Source organism: Carassius gibelio, chromosome A6 (genome assembly GCF_023724105.1).
Source record: "Carassius gibelio isolate Cgi1373 ecotype wild population from Czech Republic chromosome A6, carGib1.2-hapl.c, whole genome shotgun sequence".
In the NCBI taxonomy this organism is placed as follows: domain Eukaryota; kingdom Metazoa; phylum Chordata; class Actinopteri; order Cypriniformes; family Cyprinidae; genus Carassius; species Carassius gibelio.
In genome coordinates, this window is record NC_068376.1 from 28,015,686 (window position 1) to 28,031,643 (window position 15,958).

At 39.2% G+C, this 15,958-nt stretch overlaps 1 protein-coding gene across 7 annotated transcripts in view; it reads right to left on the reverse strand.

Moving 5' to 3' along the window:
* The window catches only part of LOC128015952 (receptor-type tyrosine-protein phosphatase T-like), a 247,730-nt gene that overhangs the window by 144,260 nt on the left and 87,512 nt on the right, over nucleotides 1-15,958 (reverse strand). For all 7 annotated transcript variants that reach the window (XM_052600218.1, XM_052600217.1, XM_052600216.1 and 4 more), the window contains exons 3-6: nucleotides 15,549-15,820; nucleotides 13,146-13,227; nucleotides 11,728-11,843; nucleotides 10,661-10,835 (exon numbers count right to left, since the gene is read on the reverse strand). In XM_052600218.1, coding sequence (XP_052456178.1) covers nucleotides 10,661-10,835; nucleotides 11,728-11,843; nucleotides 13,146-13,227; nucleotides 15,549-15,820 — 645 coding nt within the window. The remainder of the gene's footprint in view (nucleotides 1-10,660; nucleotides 10,836-11,727; nucleotides 11,844-13,145; nucleotides 13,228-15,548; nucleotides 15,821-15,958) is intronic.

Below are 15,958 nucleotides of genomic sequence, written 5' to 3' on the forward strand. Positions count from 1 at the left end.
TCATGTCAAGTTAATTTTGATAAAAAAGTCGCACCTGACTATAAGTCGCAGGACCAGCCAAACTATGAAAAAAAGTGCGACTTATAGTCCGGAAAATACAGTATTTATATATTTTCAGAATACACATTATTTCAAGGCAGCTTTACAGAAAATGATGATGTTAATATTTATTATATATTCATGTCTTATAGTTGCATTTTGCAGATCTGGACAATAATATATTTTACAACAATACAAGCAATCAAGCAGTTGAGATTTGCTATATAACATATATCGCCCAATGTGAGTATACTGTATGTATGCAAATAAATTTGGACACTCATATATCCAACTTTAGAGATAATATAGTTACACGTATTGTGTACTCTATGTATGCTGATAAAGTTATAATATAATACATATCCAAATGTATATATTGAGCTGTGCAATAATAGTTTACATTTATACTGCAAAGATTTTAACAATCACACAGATGAGATCTGATACAGCATTTAATATATATATTGTTTTACGTGAGTGAACTACAGCATAAAGTGGAATGTACTATATATTTAATGTACTATATATCCAACTCAAAAAATGCATTACTCTAAACATACTGGGAATTAAGTATCCTTTTTGCAAGTATACTTATAATCAACATTTTCCAGACTTGAACACGATGTAGAATTAATTTTTCCCACTGAGTTTGCCACAATGTATGGGTTGCATTTGTTTTTGTTTTTTGTTGTTGTTGTTTTTGTCTTGAAGTTGAAACAGGCAGATCTTTTTTTCCTTTTTTTTTTTTTTCAAGTAAAAAAACAACAACAAAAAAGACATAACTTACATTCAGCCGCCATATTGAGTCTTGTGACTTTTCCCACATATTTTTCTACAAGTGGTCTGTGTCATCTCCTTTATACTCCTCTACAGCCGGCAGTCTGTAGCTCACCTGCAATGCCTAATAATGCTGCTAGGTAGGTAGCTCACTAGGTTTTGGAAACAGAACTACTCTATTCCTATGAGATGGAGATTCTGTGAAAAAGCTATGTATTTCAATGCATATATGCGGCATATACTTTGAAGTGCCTGGAACTTGGAGAGCAGTGCATCAAGAGGCTATGGAACACAAACTAAATAAATAAATATTCACACAGACAAATAAAGTGGCTGCGCGTGTTTGAAGTGCTAACTCCTCGGCTCCTGCTTATCTGGGCTGTAGTATTACTGCACTCTAATCCATCTCTGTACTGAAGGCCGCTCGCAGGCTGTCTACGGACACGCACACACACACACACACACACAGATTTCCAAAATCCTTCACTAATGCTTCTCTCTGTCTGAGTGTAGATAACACAGTGCTTTCTGCATCACCATCATACACACAAACACCTCTGGCAAAAAAAAAACACACACACAGACCAGTGATGTTGTCAGACATTTAGGTCCATGTTAAAACTCCACACACACAAGTTGCAAACTCACTGTTTTTCTGTCCAATATCCTGAAACCACACACAAGCGCTGTTCCAAAACCTTGGGAGCAGACTACTTAGACAGCTGACTTTAAGGCAACAAACAAAGAATCTATTAAAATATCATCCAGGCATATTCATAATTGTGCATTATTTATTATATGTATAAATATAAGAAATACGATCAAATAAAATGGCAACTGCTTTTGCACTGGGATTCAAAAATACATCTTATAAAAGTACAGGTACAGGACAATAAACAGAATTTAGAATTGAATTGAGAAAAATTCTGCATTCTACTGCATTCTTTTACAGTAGGTTAATATTCCATGCATGCCCTTCATCAACTACACAAACATCATACCAAACAGAGACTAAAGAGAATCGATCCAGATTACAGCTGTCACCTGTCATTAGCACCTCTACCTGAGGCCATCCCTCTGTCTATGAATCCATCAACACTATATTATTCTCTTTCATTCACTCTCACATGAAAGGTCCAGCGCTGACCAGCAGCATATCAATAAGGTCGTACTGGACACACTCATTTGCTATTATTCTGCTGATGTGAGTCTGTGGGGAGAGTGTGGTGTGGATGAAGGGCCCCGGGGGGCCTCCTGTCTTGTCAGAGGCAGAGAGGGGTTTCATGAACCAGGGGGATGCAACGACCTGCATGCTAACTAGACTAGCACACTGCCTCTGGCACACAGGCCCGGGATTCACTGAGAGATAGTGAAGATTCAAGAAGAGTTCATATCTATATTAGAATACTGAATTCAGTGTGGCTTCAAGATATATTAAAACATATGGTAATTGTATTTATTTTAAATCTATGACGAAAATAGGACCATACAAGCTGAATATATACAAACATATATATATACAAACATATATATGTGTGTGTGTGTGTGTGTGTGTGTGTACAGTATGTATGTATGCAATGGCACAGCACACATCAGTAATCATGATATATATCTCTTTTGTGGAATTTCACAAGAGATCTCAACAACATCTCAGACTGCGTTTATATTTGCCAAGATACCAAAGTCTGCGATCAAAAGTCAAAAGAGTTCTCAGTATGAGCTCAAACATTGGTCCCGCTTTATATTAAGTGGCCTTAACTTATATGTACTTACATCAAAAAATAAGTATTGCAAAACACTTTTGCTGCTGTTAAGGTGGGATATGGGTAATGCAGGGACAGATTTGGTGGTATGGGTTGGTTTAAGGGTGGGTAAAAGTGTAAAAGTACCAGAACAAAAATGTATCCTAAAGTTTAAAAAAATGTAGTGAAATGTAGAAAATGCCAAGTGAATCAGGCTCAATTAGCTGCAGAATTTTTATTTTTGCACTTAAGGTTAGAAGTTTAGAACAAACTAACCAGATTGTTTGAGGAATTTCTCTATTGCCTTCCAAGTACTGTAATAAAACATAATTGTGAACTCATTAAAACTCCTGAGCTATGAAAGAGCAACCTGTGAGCAATAAAATGTTACTGTGGCTGAGAAAGCAATCAAAAAAGGAGACGCATGCATGCATAAGGGAAACATATTTACAAAGCAAATCCTGCAAGAGCCAAAGCAAACAAGAATAAAAAAGAGACATTTAAATTACAAATAATTTCTTCACGGTCACCAGCAGGAAGGAAGTACCCTCACATTACAATTACTAGCAACTCTCTGTCTGTCTTTCTCTCTGTCTCTCTCTCCATGCCATCAGCCGGTGGTTATTAATGACCCCTGCAGCCCTCTATGAGCACCCCATTTATAAAACTCACCGTTTTAATCTCTCAGTGTGTGTTTCTCCCCCGCGCTCCCTCAGCCTGCAAACACACTCATACATTCATTGGCTGACACCTTTCTGGATTGAGGATGCAATGGCCAGTACTTACAGTTCAGGCAAAACTGAGCACACTTACTCATATTTACACACCATCCCTCTCTCTTTTTTCTTGTTGTTTGACTGGTTATACAACTCATCCACAATAGTCTTTTATGATGTTTACCTCCTTTTTGGAGCTTGACCAACATGCACATTGAAAAGAGTGTTGTAAAAAAAATTTAGTTTGGGAAAAATTTAGAAAATACTTAAATATTGCTCAGTTTAAAAGTTTGGGGTCAGTAAAATTATAAGAAAAGTTAAATAAAGTTATATTTTTTTCAACAAGTTTTAAACTGCTGAAAAGTAACTTGTCAAATATAAAAGACAAAACAAAACAATGGTATTCTTTTGAACTTTCTATTAATAAATAAAAACACATTTAAAAGTTACTGTTTCCGTGAAAATATTAAATTGTTAAATATTTCAACATTCATAACAGTTTTTTTTTTCTTGAGCAGTAAATGAGCATATTAGATTGATTTATGAAGGAGCATGTGACACTGAAGACTGGAATAATGGGTGCTGAAAATTCAGCACCTTTTTTCTAATGAGGTAAGAACAAGAAAAATGAGAAACACTGCCAATGGGGTATGAGAAATATACTTAATTGTACATAATTTTACTCCTCCAGTAAATTTATCTTGCATTAAGGATGTTAAGGCCAAAAACTGATTAAGAAAATAATGTTTTCTGCAGCTCCACTTAGTCTGCATTTCTTCAGTTAAACAGGGTCAAGCTTTTGGCCTGTTCAGCTCAGCTCCTGTTAAAAGTTACACCTCCAGCAAGTTCTCTTTATTAATTGTCAGTGTCTGGCTGGAACTACGCCACTCATGCCACACACGCTGCCCCCACCTCCTCCCCCTGGACTGAGTCCCTGGCAACGCATGCATTAATTAATGCATATTTCATTTAACATGTCTGTGCTGTGCGGCATATTGGCTTGCACTCCATTCATTTCCCCAGGGAAATGATGTTATACATCACCCCTCTGTTGGCTTACCTAATCATGCACATACACAGATGCATCCACACACCTCTGAATTCCCAGGATGACACTGGACCCTCTGAGCACCTGAGGCACTCACGGCTTGAGGGATATTGCCCCAGTACGCACCACCATCCTCCCAGGACATGCTCAGCAAAGCCAGATGGCACTGATTGCTGGCAAAGATTGGCCATTACTTTACAAGAAAATCTGATTGGATGAGTCACTGATAATGATAATACTCTAAATCAATCCACAAATTCACAGATAATAAACTACTGCATATTTCTTAGTCAAAATCTGTTTATCATAATTTTATACAATTAATAATCATAGTTATTCAATGAACATAGCTGCCTTATACCATATGTTGCAACCATTTCATAATAAACCATGAGTTAGAATGGTTTTACCATTTACACTGTGAATACATACAATGTCAATATATTGACAAATCATTTTTTATGTATGACTCCAGAGAAATACAGAAATCTCTATGTAGGTTCACAAAATATTTATATGATAGACTGATTTAAGCATATTTCTAATAAATATAGATTTATTATAATATGCTTAACAGTGACTTAGTTTGACGTTGAAAATTTGATATTGCACTTGCAGCACTTATCAGCCTTAATTCAAACTTTAAAAATTGTGTGCTACAAATACACTTGACGTATAGATAAAGGGGTGACACTGACTTTGAATTTTGTGAAAAGCCAGTTTAACAACTTCATTTTGTCATGAATAAGGGGATGTAAAACTTTCAAAAATTTGTAGCGTTGCATTTCCCGTCCTGGGCAGCAACACTAGATATGATCTTATAGTTCATTTACACATTATTGGTCATTAATAACATGTGGAATTCCAGCAGAATACCTCATAAATCACCACTTGAAATGGCAGATAACAGCCTTGACAATAGAGTACCTGCATGCCTCACACTGTACCACAGGATTATGATGAATTTACTTGCGGTGCAGATGCTCAATAAATACAGCTTCATGATGACAATGATAAGAGACTATGTCCATATCCTTAAAATTATAAAAAATTGAACACTATATTCAAACATTTGGAGTTAGTACGTCTCCTATGCTCTCAAAGGTTGCAGATGTTTGTTTAAAATGCAGTAACAACAACAATATTGTTAAATATTATACTACTTTAAAATAGCTGTTTTCTATTTGACTATATTTTAAAACATAATTTATTCCTGTGACACAAAGCTGAATTTTCAGCATCATTACTCCAGTCTTCACATGATTCTTCAGGAATCTAATATGCTGGTTTGCTGCTCAAGAAACATTTCTTATTATTATTCATGTTTAAAACAGTGCTGCTTAATATTTTTGTAGAAACCCGTGAAGCAGTGTTTTTCAGGATTCAATGATGAATAGAAAGTTTAAAAAGAACATGCATTTACTGTCACTTTTGATAACATTTGTGCATCCTTGCTAAATAAAAGCATTAATTTATTTTCACATTTTTGAACAGTAGTCTATATTCATATAATAAAAGTTACATCACATATGCAATATAAAGCAAATATATTTAAATTATGAAGAGTATGTAACTATTTAAGGCTTTAACAAACAATCAAGTGATGCTTGTGAAGTTTTACCTGGTTCTGGGTTTCTAAAGTTTCCCCAAATGATACTGGGACAACCAGGTCTTTTAGAGCAAATACAGGACTTGAAACTGTCCCGCAGTGCTTGCTCTAGCAGCAAAAGCAATGCTAAATCATCTGCAAAGAGAAGCTTTAGATCTGCCGTCATGCACCATCATGCAACTCAAGTGGTTCCAACAGTAATGCAGGTTTGTCAGGCCTTAAACTTACTTTTACTGTCTGAGTCAAAGATTCAGTTCTGTTTGAATGATTATAGATTATAGATTATAGAACAATGACAGAAGGGGTCCAAGAAGTGTTTGAGAAACCTACTTGAAAACATTATTTCTGCAATTTCACCAGTGGCACAGCAATAACATTATTGCCCAGTCTACCTTAAAAATAATTTATTTTAGTCATCTCATTATAATTCATAGATATTCAAACATTTTTACATTTGAATAGACACCAATACATACAATATGGATGGCTTTTTAATACAGAAATACAATATCCTCTGTTTAGGTTCAGAGAATATTAAACGGATAAGCTAATTTTAGCATATTTCTAATAAATTAGATTTATTAAATATGCTTAACAGTGCTGAAATGTTATTTTAATACAGTTAGCACTCACATAAACCTAATATGACATTGAAACTTAAAAAAAATCATATCAGTCCGAATATTACATTTGCAATTACATTTATTCATTTAACAGACGCTTTTATCCAAAGCGACTTAAAAATGAGGACAGTGGAAGCAATCAAAATATATATATATATATATATATATATATATATAAATCAATGCCTTGAATTTTATGCGAGCAGCTACTGGTAGCCAGTGTGTGGCGAGTGGGGCGGGGCCGAGAGGCGTGGGAACGAGGAGTGAGGCCAGGTGTAGTGATTGGAGATGAGCTACACCTGCGCCCCACCGCCAGTATCGAGTCCCACGTAGGAGATGGAAGGATATAAAACTGGAGTGACGACCGTGAAGGACGAGAGAGGACCAGGCCTGGGATATTATTTTATGTTTTGGCTTTTATTTGTGCGCGTCAGTCGCCGTGAGGGGCTGACGCGCTGTTTTGTTTATTTTGAATATTAAAGTGTTTTGATTGTGCGCCGGTTCCCGCCTCCTTCTTCCCGATGTATGTGGAGTTGCATATCGTTACAGTGGTGCCGAAGCCCGGGAGAAGGAGGGACGCGCTGCTGAAGATCCCTCGCCGCTGTGGTGAATCCGCGGTGCCCCTCGAGCAGGCGAGGTATGTGCCGCCAGGGACGCTCGAGGCGGTGGGCTGGAGCGAGTTGCCGGGGACGGGCGAGCTCGCTGCCGACCGCCCACGATATGGAGGGGCGGCTGCCGTCCGTGAGGGAGCGGAGGAGACGGCGCCGTTCGCTAGGGGGCCGGAGCCTGCCGCCTCCGTGACGGAATCCGGAGGGGCAGGGAACGGGGGACTCCTGCCGCTGCCCAAAATCGGAGGAGCCATCGCCGTCCACCGGGCGGCGGAGGAGTGTCGTGCCGTCCGCCGAGGGCCGTCCAGTGCCACCGCCGGGCACCGCGGAGGAGATCACCCAGCCGGTGGAGGGCCGAGCAGCAGTGCGTCTGGGAACCGGATTTTTTTTTTTTTTTTTTTTTCCCTCTCTCGTCCCTGTCGCTCCTCCTTCCATCTCCTTTTCTCTCGCCTTGTCTGTCCTACCCCCAGGTTCCCGCAGGTCCCCGTGAGCGGTCCCCCCCGGAGGGAAGGGGGGGGGGGGAGTAGAGCGCAGTCTCGGGAGTACCCCCCGGCCTGCGAGGGGCGATGGGGGTATGTGGCGAGTGGGGCGGGGCCGAGAGGCGTGGGAACGAGGAGTGAGGCCAGGTGTAGTGATTGGAGATGAGCTACACCTGCGCCCCACCGCCAGTATCGAGTCCCACGTAGGAGATGGAAGGATATAAAACTGGAGTGACGACCGTGAAGGACGAGAGAGGACCAGGCCTGGGATATTATTTTATGTGTTTGCTTTTTATTTGTGCGCACCAGTCGGCCGTGAGGGGCTGGTGCGCCGTTTTGTATTTATTTTAAATATTAAAATTATGTTTTGATTGTGCGCCGGTTCCCGCCTCCTTCTTCCCGATGTATGTGGATTGTTACACAGTGCAAATTGGTGAACAATGAGGTGTGACGTGTATCCTTTTTTCTCATTAAAAATGTATCGTGCTGCCGCTCTCTGGATTAATTGTAAAGGTTTGATAGAACTGGCTGGAAGACATGCCAAGAGAGCATTGCAATAGTCCAGCCTGGACAGAACAAGAGCTTGAACAAGGAGTTGTGCAGGATGTTCCGAAAGAAAAGGTCTGATCTTCTTGATGTTGAATAAAGCAAATCTGCAGGATCGGACAGTTTTAGCAATGTGGTCTGAGAAAATCAGCTGATTATCAATCATAACTCCAAGGCTTCTGGCTGTTTTTGAAGGAGTTATGGTTGATGTGCCTAACTTGATGGTGAAATTGTGATGAAACGATGATTTTGCTGGAACCACAGTTCAAGCAGTTCTGTCTTGGCAAGATTGAGTTGAAGGTGATGGTCCATCATCCAGGAAGAAATGTCTGTTAGACAAGCTGAGATGCAAGCAGCTATCGTCGGATCATCAGGATTGAATGAAAGGTAGAGTTGAGTCTCATCAGCATAGCAGTGGTATGAAAAGCCATGTTTCTGAATGACAGAACCTAATGATGCCATGTAGACAGAGAAGAGAAGTGGTCCAAGAACTGAGCCCTGGGGCACCCCAGTAGTTAGATGTTGTGACTTGGACACCTCACCTGTCCAAGATACTTTGAAGGACCTATCTGGTATTAAAACACTCTACATAGAAATAAAGAGGGGATGTTGAATTATTTGTCAAACGATGTTCTAGTACTTTGTAAAAAGCCAATTTACCTAATCCATTGCTATCTGAAATGAATAATAACAGCTCCTAATAAAGACTAAGGACAATTAATGATGTCTCTGTAGTGATTAAAGGGCTTAATCAGGTCTTTTTCCAAAAGCAGCGGTGAGAAACTGTTAGATGTTCGTTAATTCTCTTTTGTTTTACTTCCAAATGTCATATGGACAGATAAGCTTGAATTGCAAACGAAGCTTATCAGGGGTAAAGAGCACCACTAAAGGTGTTTTTGGCCATGCTAAGTCACACATGGCACAGCTCCAGCCAAACAGATGCTTGCGTTTCTCTCAAGTCCAGTGACCACACGCTAACAAGGCTTGCAGAAAGGAAATAAAGATTTCTGTTATTTCTGCTTAAGTGGGACAATGTCTGTGTAGTGAAGCCGAGGCTCTACCCCATTATCTTAAGAAACAGAGAAGAATCAAGGCTCCTGTACTAGTCGTTAGCAATGCTAGCTGAAATAATGAACACTCTGTTGGTAACAATTTAGGAGGAATCCTGCTGCTGACAGCTGATGCCGGTTATAAGTGCTGTATTTTGGGTTTGCTTTGTGTGTGTGTTTTTGTGTGTTTGTGTGTGTGTGTGTGTGTGTGTGTGTGTGTGTGTGTGCGTGGGCATGTTTTTGTGACATATCAGGACACAACTCTGTAAAATGACATGGGCATGACACAGGTATTACAAGGAGAGGGTGACTTATGAGGACATAACCCATGTCCCCATTTTTCAAAACGCTTATAAATCATACAGAATGAGATTTTTTGAGAAAGTAAAAATGCACAAAGTTTCCTTTGAGGGTTAGGTTTAGGGGTAGGGTTGGTGAATGGTGATAGAATATACAGTTTCTACAGTATAAAAACCATTACGCCTATGGGATGTCCCCACTTTTCACAAAAACAAACATATGTGTGTGTGTGTGTGTGTGTGTGTGTGTGTGTGTGTGTGTGTGTGTATGTGTGTTTTGGCGAGCATCTCTCAATGTGCAAACATAAAATTAAAGTAAACTTTCTGGTTTGAGGAAGATGGCTGTTGTAAAAGATACTGCTTGTCATGTAAAGCCCCTTTCACACTGCCATTCCGGCAAATACAGGGGTAAAGCGTTCCTGTAATTGTTTCCTGGTCGCTAGATTTGGCACTTTCACACTGCCAGTGATGACCCGGTATATGTGCGTGCTTTCACACACAACCCTTGAAGATCCCGTAACGACACGTGACATCAGCGCGTGACGTGTAATGTACGAGTCGACAACGCTTAGCACATTATACTTTCACTGAAGCAAGCAAACGATCTCGGCGTAAGCGCGGAAAGTGAGGAACTAACTGATCTCTGCTTCATTACAGTTTGCACATATGTTTTCGTCGCGAATGTTGATCTTCCTTCAAAACAGCCGGTAAAAGAGTCGCGCGATAACGCACGTCATCACTTCGATACGGAATTAGATCTGGCTTTTGTTCACACAGCGCTCGTTCCGGATCGATTACCGCATTGTTACTAGGTCCCCGACCCGGGTACAATTCGGTAATCAATTCCGGGAAGTGGTTGCTTTCACACAGAAGGCGACCAGGCATGTTACGGGAATATTGCGGGTCCGACGTGCAGTGTGAAAGGGGCTTAATAGAATTGGATTGAATGAATAGGTTGTAATAAATTCTTTATTGGCCAAGTATCAGCCAGACTGATTAAAAAAGAGCTTATCAAATACGACATGTAAGGGCCAAAAGCAATTAGATTATCATTACAAATTCACAATCATATTTTAGTTCCTTGAAAATGCAGTGGCATAAAAGTTTGCAGGTGTCCATACGCACCTTTAACGCTGAGTTCAGCATAGTTTGAAACTCCAGATCCTCCATCAGTAAGAATGACGCAGCGGTAACGGCTGGTGCTGCGCTGTGACGTGTCCATTACGCTAACGGTGGCAGAGAAGCGCCGGTGGTTCACCACTCGGGTCACCATGAGAGATGTGTCTTTACCATTCCATTGCTGAAAAACAGAAACATAATCATCCATCCAACACTGTCTAACTGATTATATGCAAAAATATTTTTTTTTTTCATTTCTTTGTTTAACAAAGGGCAAAATAGTGCCACATGAAGACAGAGGCACAAGCTCTTTATGCACACTTTACACAATGAGAAGTGGTATTATGTCTGCATGTCTCAGAGATGTAGCACAGGGTAGATGGAGGCTTATAGTCTCCAGCCAAGGGAAAAATTTATTTTATCCAAGACTTGATGGACACAGACACTGGATTAGAATTCCTGCTGACAAAAATATCCAACAAGTTATTAAGTTTCCTCAAGCAATGTGTCTCAGGACAAAGGTTCAAAACCTCCCAATGCAAATGAATTGAATATTACATGCACACACATAATAGAGATGCTCAGAATTAACAACATTTTGAGCATGTACACAAAAAAAAGTGAAATGACTGTGTCATTTATTAACATTTTTATTTTGGTCTTATTGGAAATCTTGGTTTCCAGTTTAAACTACTTTTGTTCTATTAATAAATCCCCAATAAAAAAATAAAAATAAAATAAAACAAAACATGGATATTTCAGAAAAAAATCTCAATAAATAAAAAAAGTCTTTCAAACTTTTATTTATTTATTGTAAGTAAACTGAATTAAACATTGATTAACAAAATATTTTAGTTTTTTGGTATTTTTATTTTTACTCTTGAGATTTAAAATCTTTTTTGCAAGCGGGTCCTGGCCAAAACTGGCAGCACATAGTAAAAAATAAATTAAATAAATAAATAAATATCACACACAAAAAATAATGTTATTAAAAATATATATGTTGCCGTCCCTTTATGTGAGATTATATGTGAACACAAAGTACGTGTGTGTGAGGTTGTGTACTGACTCACCTGGAGCCAGAGTTTGTCATTTTGTGACCATTTGCCTCCAGCAGTACACTGGAAGGTGGCATTCTGTCCCACGTTCACCTCGACATTCTGCAGCCGCAGAAAATGTGGTGTCTTGCCTACCAAACAAAACACATATATCTTCAAAAAATCATAAAACAGCACTGCTCTAAGACACGTGCTGGTGGTCAGCTATGGAGTGGCCCAAAAAGCCTTACAAGTTTATCCAAGTGGATGACAAAGTGTAAATTTTGACTGGTATATTGTTTTATTATTTCAAACCTAACAAGTATGTTTTAGCGAAATATTTACCTTATGAAGTGCACTTGTGTTAACATTTCTACAAAATATAAAAATAAATATTTTATAGTATCTATTGACATGAAATTCTAATTTGGTAAGTGCTCCTTTCACTTGTTGTATTTCGTGATGGTGAAAATAGTTTCTGTCTGGTTTTCGGAGTGTACGTTTAGAATCACCATCTGATATCAAAAAAATGAATGGAGCTCATATTCATTACTATTTCCAATAAACATTCTCTCATTTGCGTGTACAGGTGCAAAGAGGTTTACAGGTGCATTTGTCAGAAGCGTAACTCTTGCACTAGCTGAACTCTTGATCCTCAGTACAGCAGTCTCCACCCACTCTCTCTGCCAGATTTATTATCTGTGCATGCATTTCTGCACAAAAGCAATATCAATCTTTTATAATTAAAGTCACTGAAAATATAGATAATTTTTTTTACATATCTGCTATAACATGAAACTGTTCCGATTTAATGAAGGAATCTTAAAATTACCCACTATTATTATTATTATGACTAGTAAAAAAAAAAAAAAAAAAGAGTCATGATAAGATGCTTCCATGATCTATGCTTGTGTTCCTTTAACTCAGTTCTTATTAAATTTTTATTAAAAATTCTGGTTATGTAGAATGGTATACTAGCCTACTGCATACGGTGCAATATACACTGTTTGCTGTTTTGCAAACACTAAATGTAAAGCTATGTGTCATGCAATTATAACCAATGCCAGTTATTGAGATTAATGACTTTTCTTTTAATAAAAGCATATGCTAAATGATTACATGTAAATGGCACACGCTTCATCAACGCTGCTGGCTTTACTTTAGTGACACAGAGAGATTTAGGACAATTGAAGTCAAAGGCTAAAGTTCTCCTGTCACAACAAGAATGATGGGGGTCTGAAGTCTGAGCACTCAGCTCTGCAGTCTGTCTCCCTCTATCTCTCATCCTCAGCACAGACCTGCTTGTTTGCTGGCCTCTTCCATCTCTGTTCAACCCTCGATCCACATGAAGTGCTTTTCACAGTAGTTGACAGACTGAACTCCTGCAGCGTAGCCAAGACTGCAAAAGTAAGCAGGCGCCGTGTGTATGTGTGTGTGCGCGTGTGTTTACTCACGGCAAGGGTGGGCCAAAACGTGCAGCTCATCCACGGCGATGAACCCAGGATGCCCTTGTACAGACACAGCCTCAAAAATAACCTAAACCAGAGAAGAGGGGAGAGGAAATCAAGCGTTTAAATCAAGACAGCTTGTTTCAGACTGAGTCTATTTATTTCAAGCATGAAAATATTCAAAGTACTAATTCAACAGGAGAGATCTTTACCTGTAAATCATAAGCCCCAAATCATTTTCAAGCACTTACGGCACAGTTAAAAATATTTGAATGTCCATGCATATTGCATTTATTTTGAAGAAAGACAGCACAAGAAAACTTTTGAAGCCATAATAATCTGATAATCTGCACTGAAACTCTGAGAACACAAATTCGAACACACACATATGGGACTGGCATGTTTTGCATGGCATACTGTACATGCCATGTGGTGAGGACATGTGTGGTCTGAACAATGCCCTCTCTCTCAGGGCTGCCAAGGACTGGCACTTAAAAAGCCAAAACCTGGACACAGGAGTCCCTTGCTTCCAAAAAGGCCTCACTGTGACCAGTCAAGACACTCGATCTACTCAACCAGACTCACCATGTTTTTCAGGATGAGACTGTGGAGACTAAAGGTGTGTGTTTGCACAAACCACAACCACAGAATGTCACGTTTCAGATCAGATATGTTGTGGAAGCTGCTTTCAGTGGCTTAAGCTTTTTAGATCAATTCTCAATCCTAGAAAAGACCAATGTAAATATCCTGCCACACAGGTTTGAGCAAATGATAACCATTTTAAATGAGCAGACCTTTTACATCCTCATTTTATCATCCTTGCCTCTACTCAAGGACATTGCTGCATTCATAATTTATTCACAACATTTTGGGTGACACGAATGATCTCTAAAACTGTCAGGACATGGCAAAATAACTTCTTTTAAAAAAATGTACCATCACAAACTCAAAAAGAGTCAGATTTGCCCTTTTTAATTTTTATTTTGAATATCATAAAACTTTACCATTTAAACACTGTCACACTGAAATGGCACCCTACTATTTCAAATGTAACACGGCAGGAAACAAGTCAGTTAACCCAAAGATTCGTTTTAGTCAAATTGGCCATTATCTGCAAATCTGTTGCTCTAATCAAACTCACGGTGGGATATTTTTCAGTATAGTTTATGATCCCACTGGCAACAATTAATGGTAGATATTAGTTTTCGATATTTAACTGGTAATTTATTACGTTCAATTCAACAAGAGAAGCAAATGATTTTAAAAACGTTAAATTGCATTCTGTGAGCACAGACTGGGAACAAGCACCTAGAGAGTGTGATTGTCAAAGTCTTAATTCAAAATCTAAATAAAACCACTAAAAAAGAAAGAAATATAAACATTTGAAAACGAATTTTAATATTTAATATTTATAATATGTGATAAATAATAATAATTAATACATTTATATTATTACACACTTTTTGGTTATATACACTTGCACGTTTTAATGATGTTCCCCACAAGCACAAATACACACACAAATACACACACACACACACACACAAACACACACACACAAGCTTTGATATTGCCTGCTGGTCAAATAGATGCCCTCAGCAAATACTGCCTTCAGCAAATATTGGTCTGCTGTTTGCCAAGAGAAGTTCAGTATTCCCAGCACAGGCTAAACATTTGCTCTTCCCATTAGTTAATTCAATTACATGGCTAATCTTATGAGGGTATTTCACTCCACAGACTGACCGGTGAATCAACAGACAGAATGAAGAGGAGCACAAGAGGCAGAGAGAGACAGAGAGGAGATCTGGGTGTGAAGAATCAGAAGAGAGAAAACGAAGGAGGGAGCGAGAGTGAGAGGTAATAAGCAAAAAGACAGATCTAAAATTAACAACTAAAGCTTATTCACCAGGGCCATTTGTGGGTGAGATTAGGGGACAGTGATCGCAGTGGTAATTGAGTAGAGAGCAATCTACTGCCACTTTCTGCAGTTCAATTGGTGCCATTCACCACAAATATATTGCAGAAAATAAACTTCTGTCTATTTCAGTGGCCAAGTGGACAACATTTTCAGCACTTCTCTAGCTGCTGGTCATTTGTTTGCTAAGTGGCTCATCCTGCAAAAAAAAAAAAAAAAACCTACCTGATCATGGTTGTCATCATTTGCTCCACAGACTCCCATTGTAAGTGAGCAACTGCTCTACCTGACCAAATGTAGGTACCTTGAGCAGGACACCTAACCCAAGCTGCTCCCGACGAGCTGGATGGCGTCTTGCATGGCTGACACCACCACCGTTGGTGAGTGAATGGGTGAATGTGAGGCAACTTGTAAAGCACTTTGGATGGCCATGGGTCTGTTGAAAGTGCTATATAAATGCAGTCCATTTACCGTTTTATTAGCATCATGCTTACCTGGTAGGAGTTGGGCCAAAAGGTGCTGATGGCGAGTTCGGCCTTCACCCAGCCTTCAGTGACGGGTGCTGAGGCATTCCAGATGGGATTCCCCTGTGGTCCACCATCCACTTTTATGTAGACATTAAGGGTTCCGGGGCTCGTCCCATCCCGGCTAGACAGGGAGTAGTGGAAGTCTATGCAGTGGGTGTCGTTCTCTTTTAGCGTGGGCAGGAGCAGGTGGGCCTTCTGACCTGATGCACGACCCGAAGCATTCACCATCATGAAGGAACCTAGAAGAGGAAAACATCCCTTACAATAGGTCAAACAATCACCTGGAATCTTAACTTCACTTTATGAGAAAGAAATCGAAGTAATACAACATACAGAAATGTATATAGTAAATAATGAATAGAATAGAATAGAATAGA